Here is a 19,228-nt window from a genome sequence, read left to right as displayed (position 1 = left end):
TAGAAACCACACACTCCATCCAATCACGTAAAGACAAATCAGCCTTCAGGCAAATCAAATGTCTTCATTTAAGCTTACCTGGATTTGGCATCCTGCCCATATTTTTCAAATCTCTTAACAATACGCTTTTACAAATAGTTAAAAACATGCATACTGGAAAGCATACACTTTGCAATGTTCTCTTTAAAAACAAGGAACTCTTCAGCCCAGGGGAGACAATTGCCTGGGAAAAGGAAAGCTCCTTTCCGAGTTTGCAACATGTAAATATGAGATTAGTGGGTGGGATTGAGGTGTGCTCCGGGGCATAAATAGAGGCGCCGGCTGAGCCAGCACACTAGGAAGCTTGGACTGCATTGAGGCCACCTGGCTCACACGGACAGGTGGGTGGGGAACTCCAGGTAAGGCTCCTGACAACAGTGCTGGAAGGGCACTTGTTAGAGTGAGCTTTGGCTCTGCATACTGGGTATAGATGCAGGCAGTCAACAGGCAGAGAAATGCGAGGTAGTTCCAAGGGCAATGAAGGGGGATTTGGAGAGGAAATAATGGAATTTCCACCAAAGGCTTACTGGAGCCTCTCTTTGGTCAGAGCTGTATGTCCCCGAGCTGGTTCAAGGTGATGCTTTCTCCCTTAGGAAAGGAGAGGTTTAAGAGTGGGTGAACTCTAGTTTTCAAGCCAGGGACGGGGCCCAGGGTCTTCTGTCTCAGCCACAGTCCCTGGTCACCATCTAATGCTCTGCTTCTCTCTCACTGGCTAAAGCAAAGTCCCACAGGACTGTGAAATCTCAGCTTGGATTGCCCACCTGAGACTGCAACTCAGAATATTATTGCAAATCAGAAAACAGTTTTCTTTTTCTGTCTGGTTTAAAGATATCCTTGTTGCTTCTTCAGTCTTTAAATTCATGGGCTAGGCTGTAAGAGGAGAGATCTGGTTGCTTTTTTTTTTTTTTTTTAAAGATTGGCACCTGAGCTAACAACTGTTGGCAATCTTCTTTTATCATTTTCTTCCTCTTCTCCCCAAAGCCCCCCAGTACATGGTTGTATAGTCTAGTTGTAGGTCCCTCTGGCTCTGCTATGTGGGACGCCGCCTCAGTGGGGCTTGATAAGCGGTGCTAGGTCTGCACCCGGGATCGGAACCAGGAAAACCCTGGGCCAATGAAGCAGAGCACACAAACTTAACCGCTGGGCCACAGGCTGGCCCCTGTGGTTGCTTTTCTGAAGCATTTATGAATAGGGACACTGAAACTTCCTGCAAGTCATTCCTTCCTAAAGACAAGAAGACAGAGATATAGTGGCCATTAAAAAGTGCTGGTTTCATAGATTGCGCGTGTCTCCAAATTATCAAAATCTTCCATGGTTAGCGTTTTGTTTTGAGGTGGTTTATACAGGAAGTTTGAAGAGCACAGTCTATTCATGTTATGAAAACTCAGAGTGAATCTCAAAGTCAGCTCAGAGCAGGATGTTTGCACAGCAGGAATTACGTTAGTCATCCTGCCGTAAAACACGTGTAATATATCCACAGTTCCAACCAGCAAGGGCAGAGCTGTCGCAGGGTCCTAATGGCCACTTGCACTACAAGAACCGTCAAAGGACTAAATAAATAAAATACTTCACCACCAGTTTACTATTAATTTTCTAATATACGTAGATGCTGTTTCTATAAATAAAATACAACATCAAATGCTTGTTGAGAAATTTAAAGTAGTTATTTGCCATGATATGCTTCTGAATCAACTAACATTCCAAAAGTAGTTATTCTCACAAAAAAATTTGTTTTTTTTTTACGTTAAAAAGAAGTCTTTTTACTAAGAGCACTTGGAATTGTTGACTTGTGGTACACTTGAGTTTTTTCTGCAGAACTCTAGGATACAAAAGTTATCATTGGCATTTCTGCATCTTTATGGGTGTAGAAAATGAAGAAAGTGTGTCCTTGATTTTTGCTTATTTTTTTTGAGTGAGACGTTTTGTAGCTACAACTATGACATGGGTAATAATTGGTCAGTTTAATATAAGGCATTATCTGGATTTGGTAACTTAGCAACACTTTTTTTTTCAATCAGCTAACGCTTAGCAAAGATTCCCAGTCAAGGTGGCAGAACATGAGAAACTTCCTTCCTTAAAGCATTGATCGTTCATCCTGCTTCCTTTGCAGAGTTCATTTGATTGAATTCAAAACTTCCACCGATATTAGAGTTAGATATTTTTTCTTAAGCAGTCTCAGTCTTTGGCTTTACTACAATTCCCAGTCTCCAGTCTTGCATGTTTTGGTGCCTGGATAACCACAGTGGTTTGCTAGTGAAACTCACTTTGCTAGCTAGCTCATGCCGTCACTCACTCATGGATCTTATCTTGCCATTCACTTTCCTGTTCATAAGCATCTGCTTTCCAGTAGTGTAACTTTCTCTGAGAATTAACTGTGGAATATAGGAAAGGAAAAAAAATTAACAAATAGACATCCATGGGGTTGTTTTCTCTGTGTTATGAGCCCCATAGAATATTTTTGTGCACAAAAGTGCATGCCCACAACCACTACAGAGAGAGTCAAAGAATTATTACACTGGAAGGAACTTGCACTGACATATTTTAGTCAATTCAGAACCAATATATAGAGTTTGAGTAAATGATACACTAGGGAAAGAGTTGTATGGGTGTTAAGTCTTCAGTTAAGTGGCAAGGTTGGCAGGTTCTAAATGAAATAAGGAATCATTTTACTCAGATCTTATTCTTCAATGGCCATGTTCCCATTTTAACAGAATGCTAAAGAAATACGTACGTTTAGGGTAATTGTTTTAGAATGGGAAGAAGGGAGCCAGCAGGGAAAAATGGCAAGGTCGGGAAGACTTGGTTCTGTGCCCATCTCATAAGTCTTCATTTCTCTGAATTTCAGATTCTTCATCCATAAAATGAGGCATTGGGGAGGTGGGAAAAGAGGATTTATCCCTAAGGTGACCTCCAGAACTAAAATTTTTTAAATATAAAATTTAAAAGTAAATTCCCTTAGCTATAAGAGTACATTCATCTGTTTATTTTCTTAAAATATATCTCTATATATTTCTATATTGTAGATTTCTAGGGAGATCTACATCATATATTTATATGGATCTCTATCCATATAGAGCTATAGACAGATAGTTATACTGTGTATTCTTAGGAAAATTCTGTAGAAGGTAGTTTTTCTCTCCAATTGCATGTGTTCAATTTCACCTAAGCCTCAATCCCTGTTGTAGCCCAGAGGTGTGATACAATCTGAAGATGTTGAAGACTGCTAATTCCCTTTTGTTTTACTGACTTTTTGCTTATTTGTTTGTCTTCCATACCAGATTTGCCATGGAGAAGATTTCAGTGTCAGCATTCCTGCTCCTTGTGGCCCTCTCCTACACTCTGGCCAAAGATACTACAGTCAAACCGGGAGCAAAAAAGGACGCAAAGGACTCTGGACCCAAACTGCCACAGACCCTCTCCAGAGGTAGGAGTCAGATGCTTCTTGGCTTCCAATGCTACTTAGCTGGGAACAATTTAATCTTGCAGCTGAGAGTTGTATGCTGAACATATATAATAATTTCTACTTTCTCTAGAGGTTTTGCCTCTTCTTTAGTATGGAGTATATATTTACCCCAGTTTTACCATTACTTTTCAACAGATTTGGGTCTGAAATTATCATCACTTTACAAATCCTGGTTCATTTTGTTGTAGGTTGGGGTGATCAACTCATCTGGACTCAGACATATGAAGAAGCTCTATACAAATCCAAGACAAGGTAAAGACAAGGGTTACAGAGTTCTCTCAAAGGTCTCAAGAGCACCATCTAGTGATATTTAGTTATACATGAAAACCTACTCATTAAAAATTATCCAATCTTTCTTTTTCTTTTAAAGCAACAAACCCTTGATGATTATTCACCATTTGGATGAATGCCCACACAGTCAAGGTAATTTATTCTTCTAAATATAATCTCCTTTCCAGGATTTTAGCTTTAGGGCCAGGATTTGGATCACTCATCTTTATATCCTTAGCACCTAGCACAGTTGAATAAAAAAGAATATTTTATGTAGTAAAAATATGTTTTAAAGACTTCAAATATTTCCGTGGTTTGTGTTAACCATCAGTGCATATTTTGAAAAACAAGCTCTAGGATTCATCCTTGACTTCTTGCTTTCTCTTATATCCCATATCCAGCACATCAGCATATACCATGGCTTTACCTGCAAAATATATCTAAAAGCCAGTGCCAGCTTCATGGGCATGCAAACTGTGCAGTGACACAGGGCCCAGTGCTTGGAAGGGTCCTATGCTTGGTTTAAAGCTCTGTTGCTACTGTCTTAAAATTTTTAATAATTTTTGACGAAGAGGCTTTGTATTTTCATTTTGCACTGGGCCCCATATGTTATGTAGGTCCTCCCCAAATCCAGCAACTTCCTATTGCCTCATTGCCCTGGTCCAAACCAAGATCATATCCTGTCTAGAATACAGTGACAGTCATCTAACTGGTCCCTCTATAGTGAGCTCTCCATACAGAAGCCAGAGTGAGGCTGTTAAACATAAGTCAGATCCAATCACTGATGTGCTCGAGAGGCTTCTCATCACAGGCAAAATGGAATCCAAAGTCTTGACTATGGCCTGCATGGCTGGACGCGATCTGGGCCCTGGCTCTTTCCTTTCCTACCACTCTCCCCTTGTTTTCTCTCCACTCCATCAAGCCTGGCCTTTGGGCTTTTCCTCAAACATCTGAGCACATTCCCACCTCAGGGCTATTGCTCTTGCAGTCCCCTCTGCCTAGTTTAATAGACCCTCAACATCTCAAAATGGATCACTGTCTCACTTCAACGTCACCTCCTCAGAGAGGTCTACCCTGACCACTCTATAGCTCTTAATCCTCTTGCTTTGTTTTATTTTTCTTTAAAGTACACATCTCCACCTGAAATTATTAGATACTTATTTGTCTACTTGTGTATAGTCTGTCTCCTACACAGGCATTTGAGCTCTATGAAGAAAGCACATTACTTTTTTTTTCACTGCTCTATTTCCAGGGCATAAAAAAGTACCTACACATAGAAGCTACTCATTAAATATGGGTTGAAAAAAATAAATGGATACATGAATAAATGATTGAGTGAATGGCAAGAATCAAAGGTAGTCAACGGCCTAGATATTACTTCACTAATAATTTGATGAAGGGACAAAGTAGAATATTGTATTAAAAATATGGTTCAACCTAAAATGTAACAGAGAATGATAGTTTTAACCAACGATGAGATGGATGCGTAATGATTTTTCTTTATATTATAGCTTTGAAGAAAGTGTTTGCTGAAAATAAAGACATCCAGAAACTGGCAGAGCAGTTTGTCCTCCTCAATCTAGTTGTGAGTTGACTTTTCATCATCACTGACATTTCTCCATAGCTCATTATGTGAAAGGGATGAATCATTTTTCCTATACATCTTAGTCATACTGCATTACCTTGGATCTGTGCCAAATATCTCATCTCATTGGTTAGAGAGAAAAAAGAGATTTTATTTTATTAATAATCTATCTTGCATATCTGTTTTCATTTAGTAATTAATAATTTTAGGTTGTCTGAAAAATACTCTCCTGCGGTCAAGATTTTCTCTGTTGCTGTAATAATTGGAAGGCTTTTGTTTTTTGCAAATTCCTTCCTGTGCCGCTTTCCCCTAAGTCCTGGCTGCTCTACACCCATTCTTAGTCCCCATCTCCTCTCTCTCTGGAAGAGACAGCTCTCTGGCTGTCTAAAGCTAGTCTTTCCACTTGTGCTTTAACCTCGTGCCTTCCCACCTCGCTTCACCATCACCACCTCTCCTGGTGTTCAAGCCTTCTGCCTTTGCAAGTTCTTTCTACTCAGTATACAAACAGGTCCTACTTTCCTTCCAAATGGAAACAAGCAAACAATAAACAACTCAAAAAATTCCTCTACCTAACCATATGTCCTCTTCTTTCTTTCCTTCTTGTCCTCTTCACAGTTTGGCAGGATGGCTTCTTCAAAGAGCATCCTCCCCGGCAGTTCTTCCTCGCCTCCCTTGCACTGGCTCCTCCTCCTCTTTCTACACCTCAGTGTTAGTGACTTGGTGAATCTATACTGGGCCTACTTCTCTTTTTATATTTTATATTCTCTATGGACAACTTCATCTACATCTGCCTTTATTTAACACCCACACGCCAATAATCCCCACATCTTACCTAAACATGCAATAACTTCCAACTTGTGTACACAACCATGGTCCAGATATCTCATAGTTAGCTTAAACTCGACATGTTCAGCACTGAGTTTATCAGTCTGGTCCAGGATTGTTAAACAGCTCTTCTTTCTCTATTCCCTAGTTCACCGAAAGTGTTATTCTAGATTAGACTCTCCCATTCACCTCCAGCAGTCAAGTAGCCCATAGGTTGTGACTTCTAAATATTCTTGCTATTGGTCACTTCCTTATGAGCTGAGGACCACTATTTTAGTGTCAGAATTTTTCACTTTGCCTGACTTACTGCTGTATTACTAAATGGCTCCCTGCCTACAAATAAATCCTGTTTAATCCCACATGGCCATCAGGGTAATCATTCTAAAAGTCAAGTTGGAATTATGGTACTGCTTTTAATATTCCTCCAGAGTGCTTATCTATTTATGAACAAATGCAAACACTCTGGCATGGTGTGCAAGGCCATTCATGAGCTGGCTCCTGAAGCAGTCTCTCACCACTGCCTCATGCACCCCTATCCTTCAGTCCTCCCCAAACACTTGGTCATACCATACCAGAAAGTGCTCTGCCTTTCCTCTACCTTGGCGTAATCTCTCCCTCCTCCCTGGAGTGACCTCGTTTCCCACAAAACTGACTCCTATTCATTTTTTAAGATTCCTCCCTTCCCACTTCAGAAGATCCTAGTAGAGTTTGCCTACTGGGTCAAATGTCTTCTCTGGACGCCCACTGCACCTGCATATCCTCCATCATAACATTTCACCCACTGGATCCTCAATATTCATTTTCCTACTTGTATCGCCCAATAGACTTAAAGATAAGTGCTGTATCTTGCTAAATAAATTATAAATAAAAAAATGATAAATGGGTAGATGAATGCTCAAGATAATCCTGTTTGTTTCTGTAATTTCTCCAAAAGTGACTTCTGCTTTTTTCATTAATCTTTTTCTTTCTACCTCATCCAAGCTGTCTTCCCAAACACTATAACTCATTGCAAAATTCTCCCTTCTTGAACTTTTTTGCTCCTTGTTTATCACATACATTCAGCTCTTTGCCTTATGTTCTGAGTTACATTCTGCTCTGTCTTGCTTATTATTTCATGTATATAACTTGACTCCCCATCTATATTATAAACGCTCTGTGGAAGAGATGTGCCTTACAGTACCTTAAGATGCCTAGCTCAGTAATGGACACATTTTTGAATTAATTTTGAAAATGACTGAAGAGTAATCAAACTAAAGGCTGCTTTTTTTTTTTCAATCTTAGTATGAAACAACTGACAAACACCTTTCTCCTGATGGCCAATATGTCCCCAGGATTATGTTTGTTGGTAAGTAAAAGTGACAGTGAGATGAAACACAGTCTGAAAATTACCCAAGTGCTGCCATATCTCTTGCTCTGTCCTCGCCCACCCTCATGTGCCACTCCACCATAGCTGTGGCCAAGCTCTGGCAAGGGGCGTAACATTCCTTTAATTCGTACAATGTATTTTCATTAGAAAATGCAAGTGTCTACCTATTTCCACATTTTTTTTCTCATCTGCTAACTTTTTCTTTCCATCTTCTGCCACAAATACCTTGGAGAAGGAAGCAAGTATCCTGTTAGCTGTTTGAATGTATTGACCATCTTCCTGAAAACATCAGACCTATAAATATCTATTTTCAATCGGGAAAACTTTCAATTTGCTGTTGGATTTTTCTTTCTGACATTTTTGATAATTGTTTTTAGGCAAGTTAGGAATATAGGCTGAAAAAGAAATCAAAGGAGCCATGCTCCTTCCTGCCACTGGTACTTTTCATATGCTGTTCCCTCTGCTGAAAATCTTTTCCTGCATCCCCCTCTGCACCCTCACGCCGCCTAGTTAACTCCCCAGTCATCACTGTCATTCACTGACCTGTCCAAATCCCCACTATATGCTCTTGTGGCACCACGTTCCTCTTGATGGTCGCATTTTCCTCAGTCAGAATTCTGCCAAATTGGCTAATTTTTAATAAATATTTTCCCCCATGGGACTATAAGTTCCATGTGGCAGGGATGGTATCTGTTTCTGCTCATCATCATATTCCCAATAAGACCCTGTGGTGGGCTCTCAACAATATTTGTTAAATGACTGAACAGATGAATTGAGTTTGGCTTTGATCAAAGTCATACTGATATAAGGACAACCCATAATTAAATCCATCACATAGCAGAGATCACTCTAATCAAGAGGTTCACCTATGTAATTCATCCAAGTTCACACTAAATGTATAATCCAGAGAGAGGAAAAGTGAAGGAAGGAGGAGGCTGACCCAGAGCTAATTTTATAGGTTTGCTTTTATTAGGGTTTAGAAAAATTTAGAACCCTGAAATTGAACGGGACTTTAGAGGTCACCCAGTCATACTTGTGCAGAAATTCTGTTCACAGTATTCCCGTCTAAGAGCATTTTAGCCCACATTCAAGTCCTTCGGTCATAAGAACCAACTCTGAGGCAGCTTGCTCCTCCAGCTCAGTGGTTCTCCACGCTGGCTGCACGTTAAAATCACCTGGAAGATTTTTAAAATCAAGCTGCCCAGGCCACACCTCAAACCAATTAAACCAGAATCTCTGGGAGTGGGATGCAGGTATTAGTATTTTTTAAAGGTCTCCAGGTGATTCCAGTGTGCAGCCAGGATTGGAAGCCAATGGCTGGGTGTTTAAAAAGCCTTCCTGATATTAATTTATTACCAAAACTAGACCATGTGTTGTATCCTTTGCACCAACAAGAAGTATAGTGGATTTTAAGTCTTTGTTGAATAAATGAATGTCTACTTCTTGTACTTTATGTTGGTCCTAGTCCAAAATTCTGAAATGACAGAGATTGTCCACTCAAGTACCAGAGACACACTTTGCACACAAGCCAATGCTTCTCACATATCTGCTTCATCTAGTTTTCAGGACGTGAAATTAGGTTCCTTCAATCATCTCTCTCAAGGCAAGGTTGCTAAATCTCTGGGTATCCTACTACCTCCCTCTGGATGCAGCTTATTTTTAAAATGCCTTTCTTTTTCTCATTAGCTGATAATTTCAAATTTAAATATACAACGTGAAAAAATAGATTTAAATCTAGAGAAATATTGGTGTATATATAAGGCATGACCCCTAAATCTCTATTTTTAAAATGCCAGCTAGTTAACAATAAAGTGGAAAATAGAGACACGACATGCTTATTTGACCTTTGCTCTTTTTTTGCTTTTTTTTTTTTTTTTGAAGATTAGCCCTGAGCTAACTACTGCCAATCCTCCTCTTTTTGCTGAGGAAGACTGGTCCTGAGCTAACATCCATGCCCATAAGTTTAAAATAATTCTTTAGTAGAGAATGCCAATGTTTCCACTGAAAAACACCACCCCAAATGATATATATTATCCTGTTTTCAGGTTACTATAGATAGGACAGCAGGGTTCATAATCTTTTCCACAAATAGCACTGTGCAGCTGTTGCATGCCCTCAGCCTGGCTTTGGGTATTGACTGCTGGAGGCTGGGTTGCAGAGTGGAGGGAGGAGAAATTGATCCAGTGGGACATATACCACGTTCCTTTCACATGACATGGATAAATATGTAGGCTTCGTCATGCATTGGAAGTCACTTGGAAACACAGCACTCCACTCCCTTTTGTTTTTTCTTTGTAGACCCATCCCTGACAGTTAGAGCTGACATCACTGGAAGATATTCAAACCGTCTCTATGCCTATGAACCTTCGGACGCAGCTCTACGTAAGTGTTACCTCCTTTGTACCTCTCTATTGTGAGGCAAGAGAATGCCCTCTCAGGGACACCAGAGAATCACTTTGACCCCAACTAGTCTTGTGTCCTCAGGCAAATCAGATTCACTTTGATCTCATTTTTTAAAATCTCAATTGAAGATGAATTATTTAGATTAGGTGTCGTTTTCTCTAAGAGGATTCTATGACCTTATCACCTGCTTTTCAGGTTTTTCTCTTAGGCACACTAACACACAACTCCGTCTACCACAGAATTGTGTGCAATAGTTATACTAATCTGCATGCTTTGTTAAATACTTCCTTCCAAATAAGAAAAAGAATAGTATTATCTTGCTCAGATAATATCACAGTGCCTTACAGAAAAGGCATTTAATAACAAAGGTGAAATCCGATAATCCAGCTTGTTGAAGTTGAATTCAAGTTCAATTTTAAAGATCAGTTAGGAAAAATAGCTCAGAATAGTTGCCAAGATATTCACTTCCCCTGGGGCTGCCATAAAATGGAAAAGAAAAAAAAGAGACTCAAAGCAGATGAGGTACCTCAATGGGAGACTGTACCTACTTGTGACATCTAATTAGTCCTTCTGGGAAGAAAATTGGGTTTTGTCCTAAGAACCATTTCTGCTCAATGACTAGTGGCTGCCTAGAATTGCACTGGCCAAGATGTTAGCCATTAGCCACATGTGACTGTTGAATGTTAAATTAAAATGATTTCAAATTTAAAATTCAGTTCCTCAGTCATACTAACCACATTTCAAGTACTCAGTGCACAGGCACTGGATATTTTTCATCATCACAGAAATTTCTATTGGGTGGCACTGACCTAGAACATTATATTGGGAAGGATTTTGAAGCCGCGTCTGGGCAGCAGAAAGATTATGATGGTCCATTAGCAATGCCTCAAATTGATGCTGGGAGGAACAGCGGAAGTACATCCCAAGTATTGACTAGTCTCAAAATAATAGCGTGTATCTTAATAAGACTCTGGACTCCTCAAAGGCAAGTATCTTGCTCAGATAATATCACAGTGCCTTATAGAAAAGGCATTTAATAAATATTGGAAGAGAAGTAGATTGTAATAAAGCCATTTTGCCTAATTTTAGAAAAAAATTTTCAATAAGATGACCAACTATTCACCCTATGATAAAATAGAACCCATTAAAACAATGGAGTACCCAAGTTTGGGGGGTTGCTGTATCTATTAAGATAATTTCTGGTGGTCTTGACTCTTGTAACTTTCTCCCCCACTAGTGCTTGACAACATGAGGAAAGCTCTCAAGTTGCTGAAGACTGAATTGTAGAGAAAAAACAAAATCTCCAAGCTCTTTCCTCTGTGTTAGGCCCTGAGGCTTGGAGCCAGAGGAGAGTTTAGAAGACTTTGGAGAATGCAGAAGCACTGGCAGACATGTGATTAGATGATGGTTTAATGTTACAACAGCTATTGTTTTTAAAATTTGGTTTCAAGTATACACATGTCAAAATAATACTGTATACTACCATAGTGAGCCATGATTTTTTAAAAAATAAATCCTTTTGGGGGTGTTCAAACTGTTGTTTTTTTTTCCTACAACTTGGTCTTTCACAGAAAAGCTATTGAGTTCATTCATCAAATAGGATTTTTGGATACACAAAGAGGGGACGAAAGTACTTCAAGCAATAAAGACCAAAGACAGTTGTTATCTCACCACACAACTGTTTCTCACTGGGTGACTAATGTGCAGACATGCACTTAATCAAAAGAACTATAAAACAGAATATGTTTTAGCATAAAAGAGTATGGAGAAAGGCATCCCAAGAAAATCAGGTACCTACATGAAGACAATCCACCACCTTGGCCAGAAACTCCTATGTAATGTATATACTTTATTGTTTGTTCATATAGTAATTCAATTTAAGTTAGATTTTGCTCAACTGAACACTCTCAGAGAAAGCCTCTAGAAGATATGTTTGTCCTTCACAAGACTAATTTTGTGAAAAGGTCATTCAAAGAACATCTGCACCCATGAGCACACCCTAAAGAAATCCGGAGAATGAGCCTTATAATACATTTTGTCTCTCAACGTTTTCGAGTACTGGCCTGGAATAAATTTAGTTGAATTGTTCCCACCTTCTTCACCAAAATGTGACTGGCTGGGAGAACAGCAAAGGGCAGTGATACCATGTTTATGGGGTAGAAATCAGAGGTCGCCACTTATCTTTGTAAATATTGTGAGAGGGTGTGGCATCAGATAGGGGAGCAGTTTTAGCTACTTTTAACTCCTTATACTGCCTGAAAAAAATTAGAACTGTGTATTAATTTCTACACTACATATTTAATCTCGCAATAATTGTTACATGGAATTTCTTTATTACCCAGCCCCCACTGGGGCTGTGGTGGTCTATACAATGCTTTGCATATTGATTATCTATTGCTTGCCTTAACTTTCCTTTTTTTGTAATAAATTCTTTTCTGAATAGATCCTTTGGCATTATTAACTTTTCCAGGGCAGGTAATATATTTTAAATACTTTTCTCTTTCACAGTACTGTCAAAGAGCTATGCACTAATAGGTTCTGAGCAAATACTGTTGATTTAAGGACCTACAAATCCTCAGTCAAAATATCACCAGAGGGACTAGGCTCCCCTCTCATAAGTAGGTAATCTACATGTTCTTACAACGTAAAATATTCCATTCAGAAAGCTGTCAGAGTTAATGAGAGGCAAAAACAGTTTTTACTTGTATAAACAAATATTTTGAAAAACAAATTCTAGGCTATTCAAGTTTCCCCTACAGTACAGCAAAATAATGTTTATCTTTTTCTTGGACTGATGTGAAAGAAGATTAAGTCCTTAAAATTTATTGAATGACAAAATGTCATTTTAACAACACAGGTAATTGTAAAAATATAAATAAATCTCTAGGAAGTCAAATGTCAAGATTGTAAGAAAAATGAATCTCCTCGAGAAAGTGTTAAATACAGAGGAATAATCATTTTTAAAAAATTGATTAATTTTGACCCAGTCTCCTCTACTTCTGAGAATTTGTCCTAAGGAAATCATTCAGGAGAAACAGAATTCTGTGAAGATGCCAATGGCAACATTATATAAACACACCAAAAAAAACTGGCAGCCTCCAAATATAAAGGTTACATAGTTTATTAACACAAAGTGTACTAAGTTGTCATCTATAAAAGCAGTAAAAATTATGGAGAAATCAAAAGGATAAGTGAAAAATGATTTTAAAATTTCTATGGCTATAATCGCAATCACAGGGAACGTGTTCATACACAGGTGAGAAAGAGAAGTCAAGATCCAAACATAAAAACTTGTTTTAAGTTCACGGAAACATCAGCAATGCCTGTTCTTTCTATCAGACCCTTTATTGGCATCTCACAATCTTTCTTTTGTGCATAAATAAATTTAAGTGAAAGCACTCTTTGACTCTGGAGAAGGGGAAGAATGTTCTAAGACTAGGGGGTATTATTTCAAACAGCTGAATAAAAATGTTGGTAACATAGTGGGAATGTAAAATGGTGCAGCCACTATGGAAAAAAATATTACTGTTCATCAAAAAATTAAATACATCATTACCATATAATCTAGTAATTCCACCTCTAAATACATACTCAAAACAACTGAAATCAGGGGAGAGATCTGTGCCCTCACATTCATAGCAGCATTATTCACAGTAGCCAGGAGGTGGAAGCAACCCAAATATCCAGCGATGGATGAATGGATAAATAAAATGTGGTATATACATGCAATGAAATATTATACAGCCTTTAAAAGAAACTTCTGACATGCCACAACATGGACAAACCTTGAGAACATCACGCTAAGTGAAATAGCCAGTCAGAAAAGGACAAATTTTGTATATTTCCACTTATATGAGGTACTTAAGAGTAGACAAATTCACAGAAAAAGTAGAATGGTGGTTGCCAGGGGTGGCTGGAGTTGGGGAAGGGGAGTTATTGTTTTAACAGGCATGAATTTTCAGTTTGGGAAGAAGAAAAAGTTCTGGAAATGGATGGCGGTTATGGTTGTGCAACAATGTGAATGTACTTAATATGACTGAATTACACACTTAAAAATGGTTAAAATGATAAATTTTATGCTATCTATATTTTACATCACAAAACTATCAGTTTTATTAAGGCTCCACATCTTAGGGGGGAAAAAGGAACTAAAAAAGACTTGGAAACATAAACCATCTGTAAAAGTCATTTACACGGATCATCAACATGCCTGAGAAACCATTCTTACCTGTGTTAGAACTTCAGTCTTCACAGGTATGACCGTCTCTGTTTTGGGTTTTTGTTTGTTTCAAGCATTCAGGAATCCTAAGCAGCTACTGAGGTCCTTATATTTAGCAATCCCTTATGAGAACGGGAGCTGGGGGAGAGTAGAAAAAGCTCTAAGGCAAGACAAGAACTTTCTTCAGTGCCTCACCAAGGAGGCCGACTTCAAAGTCCAAGAAAAGTCATCCTAACTTACTAAAAGCCTACTTGTCTAGCTGTGACCTCTATCTGTAAAAAGATCCTGAAAGTAAGCAAAACTGGTTTCACCCTCAACGTGAGGTCAAAGTCCATCCTTTGACATATATTTTAACCCATGAGCAACTCCCTCAAGCTCTCATTTGAAAGTGAATTCCAAAGGCCAATTTTCCTGAGGAAAGTACATGAGACGTAGCCTGCAACTTGGTAGGAGAGTGATTTTCCTCTTTCCCACAGTCTCAAGAGGTATTTCAATGACTGCAAGTGCCCAGTTGTGATCCTGACATTCAAGAGAAACTTCAACATGAAGAGCTCTGTTCTCTTTTCTTGCTCTCTCCGGGGTCGGGGGATGGGGCGAAGGGCATTACTTGTTGCTCCCTTAAAACTGTTTAGAAAACATTCACCAACAACATGCTGCAATCGCATTTGGCATAGAGACCCTGGTGCAACTGCTGGCCCCAAACATACCAAGTGCAGAACAATGACTTTAAGCAAACCCCCTCACTTATCAAGAAACCGGGAAAAATTGGTTTAACTTTCTCGTCATCCGTAATAAAACAGAACAACTGACATGTGAATGATCATATGTGTATAATCACAGTGCCTAAAAGTGTTTTTCTCCCAAGAAATACTATGTAAAAATGTCATTCTAATTGTTTCAGTGCCAACTAAGAAGTGAAATAGTTTCATATACTTACTCAGTGCATTTTCAAAAAGATGAATAAACTTAAACAGGGTTAAGCAAATATTTAGAAGAATTGAGGAGAAGGGTTTTTGGCTTAAGGAAACTAACAACTAAAAGGCACACTTCTGGTTTCTTTTCCTTCTCTGAAAGGTTCCAGACAGCAGCATATTACTTAGGTTGAACACGCAGAACTGGTTTTCATACCAAACTCATCATTGCTTAGTAAACAGAATATCTGAGATGAACTTATGCCACGTGAGCTCAGATTTTAGAAATTATAGCCTAACATTTTTCCTTTGCATTTGCATTATATTCTCTAACTAAAATTTCACCTTTATCCTCAAGGCTGACTGGGTAAACCTTCTAAGAAACAGTCCTCTAAAAGGAGTATGTAAACAGGGAATAAGAGAAATTTTAAAAAGTAATACATTTTCTTTTTTAAATGAATGCTAGCTTTAGAAGAAAGGAGCTCTAGGGTCTTGAGTTTGCATTATAACCATTTGTTGTAATTTGAGGACAGACCCTGATCTGAAACTCACCGCCCTCTGAAACGTGTGTGTGTGTGGGGCAACATTTCTGTGCACACAGGCAGTGAGTCTGCTGTAATCCCGGGATCAGCCTGACTTCCACAGGCTCACTAGATTCAGGACACATCTATTCAGAGGCCTTTCCAGTGGGCATCATAATACACGGTGGAATGGGAGCTACAGCTCTGCACCCAGACACCAAGATCACAGGAGACCCCCGGCAGAGGCAGGATAATCAAGCACGTTCAGATCTGCCTGAGAGAACAGAAAGCCCAGATTAATCTGACAAGACTGCTCTTGGAGCTAGAAAATGTATTATTTGAGTGGCTAATCATCAGTAATTACCCAATTTATAATCCTATAGATGAGAAGCCCTGAAGACTCATGCACCCCAAGCCCTGATTTGTGACTGGGTTAACCCAAATAAGGCCACTGCAATTAGAGCACACACCAAGGCTACGGGGTGGTTCTCACTGGAATAGCCCTTTCCACATATAACCATTTGTACCAAGAAAAGTATTCTATCAGGAGATGCCAGAACCTCACAGGAACTTCTAAATGGAACAAAGCAAACAGGGAAAATACCAAACGCCTTAAAAGAAGACAGAGTTTAAAAATCTCACTTTCCTCATGTGTCACATACAATTTCATCTTACGGCACAAGTGGGAACATTGTCACAGTTGCTCAGAGGTCAATATGACATCGAAGGACAGCAGAATATGCCACCCCAGAATACATCTCTTTGGAATAAAGATTATTTGGAGCTGATTATTTTTTATTTAATTTTGGTGAGGAAAATTGGCCCTGAGCTAACATCTGTTGCCAATCTTCTTCTTTTTGCTTGAGGAAGATTGTTCCTGAGCTAACATCTATTCCAATCTTCCTCTATTTTTTGTATGTGGGATGCCGCCACAGCATGGCTTGATGGGCGGTGTGTAGGTCCATGCCCAGGATCCAAACCAGCAAACAGGCCGCCGAAGCAGAGCACATGGACTTAACCACTATGCCACCAGGCAGGCCTGTGAGCTGATAATTTTTGAGAAATGGCAGACACAGAAAAAGCTCTGAAAACAGAGTACAAGTTTACCTTTTTGTAAGGGAAATTTACCTTTACGAAGGAAATCTCTATCTGTACCAGGAAGAGAAGGATGACTCTAAATCCCAAGAAACTTTTATCAATGTAAAAGGCACTGACTTAAATCTTTACAACAAACCTTACGCTTGTTTACTGTGCTTTTCCTGGTAAGCCCCCATAACTGGCTCCACTCACACACACCTTTCTTTCTTTTGTCTTTAGCTGAAGATGGTATTCAAGATGGTGGCTTGGGCCACCTGGGGGAGTTCCTCAGTTTTTCTGGGTATATCCTCATATACATGAGGTACAGATGTTAATAACATTCCATTTTTCTCTTCTTAATCTGCCTTTTATTGCATGGGGTCTCAGCCAAGAACTCAGAAGTGTAGAGGGAAAATTATTTTTCCTCCCCTACAACATTATGGGAATTGCACAATTCAGTTTTCTTGAAAGATTAGCCAGTCTTCCAGAGTCATAGATTTGACACACCTACAAAATGCTCTAAAATTCTATAGATTAACCATTTACCCTTTTTCTTGGTCTAAAATCAATCAAGACAACTGCCAGTAAAGTACCATCTACTACATAGAATGCAAGACAAGAAATTAATAATTTTCAGTAACAGGAAAAAACAACATATTTTTCCCAAATAAATATAAAAGACTTCTCTTTTAAAAAACAATTCTCACTATGGAGAAATATTAAACACAGAAACATTTCCAGAAAGGATTTGGGGATGACCACCAGTAGACATTAGCACCGAAGTTCATTTCCATGGCAGGATTATACACTAAAATAGCAATACTCAGCTCTAGGTCAGTCAAAGAGAACCCAAAGCAAAAAGAAAAGAATTCCACTCCACTTAATTCATTTATCAATTATTCCATTACTTTCTTTTAATTCAAACATTCATACACAAAGAAAGGTTTCCATCCTTTAATTTTTAAACATAATATACAGAACCACAATACTATTTCAATTTCAAATTATGGGAGATCACATTCAAATATGCTTGGATTTGACAAGTTGCTGTTACAATACTGAGAAATTTCATGAAATAGGTATTTAACAATTTATAAGATAATCAAGTATCTTTTTGCTACGTGGGCCAATGCATTAAGAGTAACTTGGTTAAAAATGCAGTCTTTTGGACTTCAAATTATTATAAAAATACATCAAGATTATATAGGTATACTTTCGGAATTTCTCAAACTCATTCCACTTTCAAGGCTGGAGGCAAATGTACATGAGAACATTTCATGAGACCATTTCTCTTTCGCAGTTACCTGTAAAAATCAAAAACTAAACTATACTTTCCTAAAGACACAGCTATTTCTAGAATACATTAGTGTAATCATAAAAGACTACTAGAACTAAATTATCACTTTTATATTAACAATTTTTACCATAATACACCTTTCCTAAAAAGACAAAGAAATTTGGGAACTTACATTTCCCTTATTGAACTTAACATAAAAGAATCGCATACTTTCTGGCTTTAATAAACATCAATTCTTTTTTCCAGTAAGGAACTATCTCCACAGCACAGTGCTACATACAATTAATTATTCCAGTGAGATGTCTATTTAGAGTCACAATATGATCAACACAATAGTGCCATACAAAGTTTTTCTGCAGGTAAAAATGCTAAGAAAGGCCACAGTGGACAGTGCCAGACACTGAATACAGTAGATTACAGGGACCACTGAGGTTCAGAGGAGACCACAAGTTTCAACTTTTTTTCAGCAATGGAAAAAGAAAAACATTTAGAGAAACCTAAGAGTAAAAATATATAATTCCACTGTCAATCATGTAATTTTTCACACATTGTTTCCTTAAACAGGCAAAATAGCTTAACTTAAAGTTAGAGAAAGTGAACAAGATCAGAATATGAAAGATTTCCCTTGTTTTCTCATCAAAGGAATGCACTAGGATTAGCACGAGGATCCTTCTGGTTCCTGTATCTGTAGGTCAGCCAAACACCCAGAATCTGGAATGGAAGAAAAAAAAAGAAGAAAGAGAAAATAACAGTTGTGTATATTTATTCAATTTATCAGTAAAACAACTCTGGACTCTCTGGAGCACTTTGCACTATTTTTTCAAAAAGGAAGAGATTTCTTTTTCTTTTTAAAATGGAGTATGTAACCTAAATGAGAGGCCCTAAGAAAAATTAATATGAACACTGTGGTAGGCTGAACAATGGCTCTCCAAGGATGTCCAGGTCATAATCCCCAGAACCTGCAAATACGTTACCTTACATGGTAACAGGGACTTTGGAGACATGATTGAGTTAAAGATCTTGCGACACGGACATTATCCGAGTGGGCTCAGTGATGGAATCATTAGGGTCTTAATCAGAAGGAGGCAGGAAGGGCAAAATCAGAGATATACAGAAAAGGCAATGTGCTGACAGAAGCGGCAGGAAGTGGAGTCAGAGAGAGAAGATACACAAGGAATGCAGGCGGCCTTTAGAAGCTGGAAAAGGCAAGGAAATGGATTCTCCCCCAGAACCTCCAGGAGCCTTCATTTGA

General features: G+C 38.6%; 2 protein-coding genes and 1 long non-coding RNA gene across 4 annotated transcripts in view; 1 reads left to right on the top strand and 2 right to left on the bottom strand.

The window, feature by feature from the left end:
• Positions 1-267: 267 nt before the first annotated feature.
• On the top strand, positions 268-11,485 carry AGR2 (anterior gradient 2, protein disulphide isomerase family member). 2 transcript variants are annotated; one of them, XM_008520172.2, is made up of 8 exons: positions 268-380; positions 3,318-3,463; positions 3,691-3,754; positions 3,873-3,925; positions 5,284-5,357; positions 7,464-7,527; positions 9,847-9,930; positions 11,189-11,485. In XM_008520172.2, exons 2-8 carry the CDS (start codon positions 3,325-3,327, stop codon positions 11,236-11,238), a joined length of 528 nt encoding a protein of 175 aa, XP_008518394.1. In that variant the 5' UTR covers positions 268-380; positions 3,318-3,324; the 3' UTR covers positions 11,239-11,485. The 2 variants fall into 2 exon arrangements, with proteins under 2 accessions (XP_008518394.1, XP_008518393.1); XM_008520171.2 differs by having other exon boundaries at positions 280-398.
• On the bottom strand, positions 1,606-14,330 carry LOC139082812 (uncharacterized). The gene is made up of 2 exons (XR_011539070.1): positions 14,180-14,330; positions 1,606-2,411 (listed from the first exon to the last, which is right to left on the bottom strand). It is a non-coding gene; the product is annotated as an uncharacterized lncRNA (long non-coding RNA).
• A 3,233-nt stretch (positions 14,331-17,563) lies between these two features.
• TSPAN13 (tetraspanin 13) overlaps positions 17,564-19,228 on the bottom strand; it is a 35,872-nt gene continuing 34,207 nt past the window's right edge. Inside the window, exon 6 of the mRNA XM_008520173.2 lies at positions 17,564-18,687. Within this exon, the coding sequence (XP_008518395.2) occupies positions 18,613-18,687 (75 nt within the window). The 3' untranslated portion in view covers positions 17,564-18,612. The remainder of the gene's footprint in view (positions 18,688-19,228) is intronic.

This window comes from Equus przewalskii, chromosome 4 (genome assembly GCF_037783145.1).
Source record: "Equus przewalskii isolate Varuska chromosome 4, EquPr2, whole genome shotgun sequence".
In the NCBI taxonomy this organism is placed as follows: Eukaryota; Metazoa; Chordata; class Mammalia; order Perissodactyla; family Equidae; genus Equus; species Equus przewalskii.
Note: the sequence above shows the minus strand (reverse complement) of the source record. Positions and strands in the feature narration are given on the sequence as shown.

Bases quoted from the DNA above. Each gene is read 5' to 3' on its own strand.
- AGR2 (XM_008520172.2), top strand. From the start codon at position 3,325: ATGGAGAAGATTTCAGTGTCAGCATTCCTGCTCCTTGTGGCCCTCTCC. The intron at 3,755-3,872 runs GTAAAGACAAGG...TTTCTTTTAAAG, and splicing joins CTATACAAATCCAAGACAAG to CAACAAACCCTTGATGATTA. The intron at 5,358-7,463 runs GTGAGTTGACTT...TTTCAATCTTAG, and splicing joins TTGTCCTCCTCAATCTAGTT to TATGAAACAACTGACAAACA.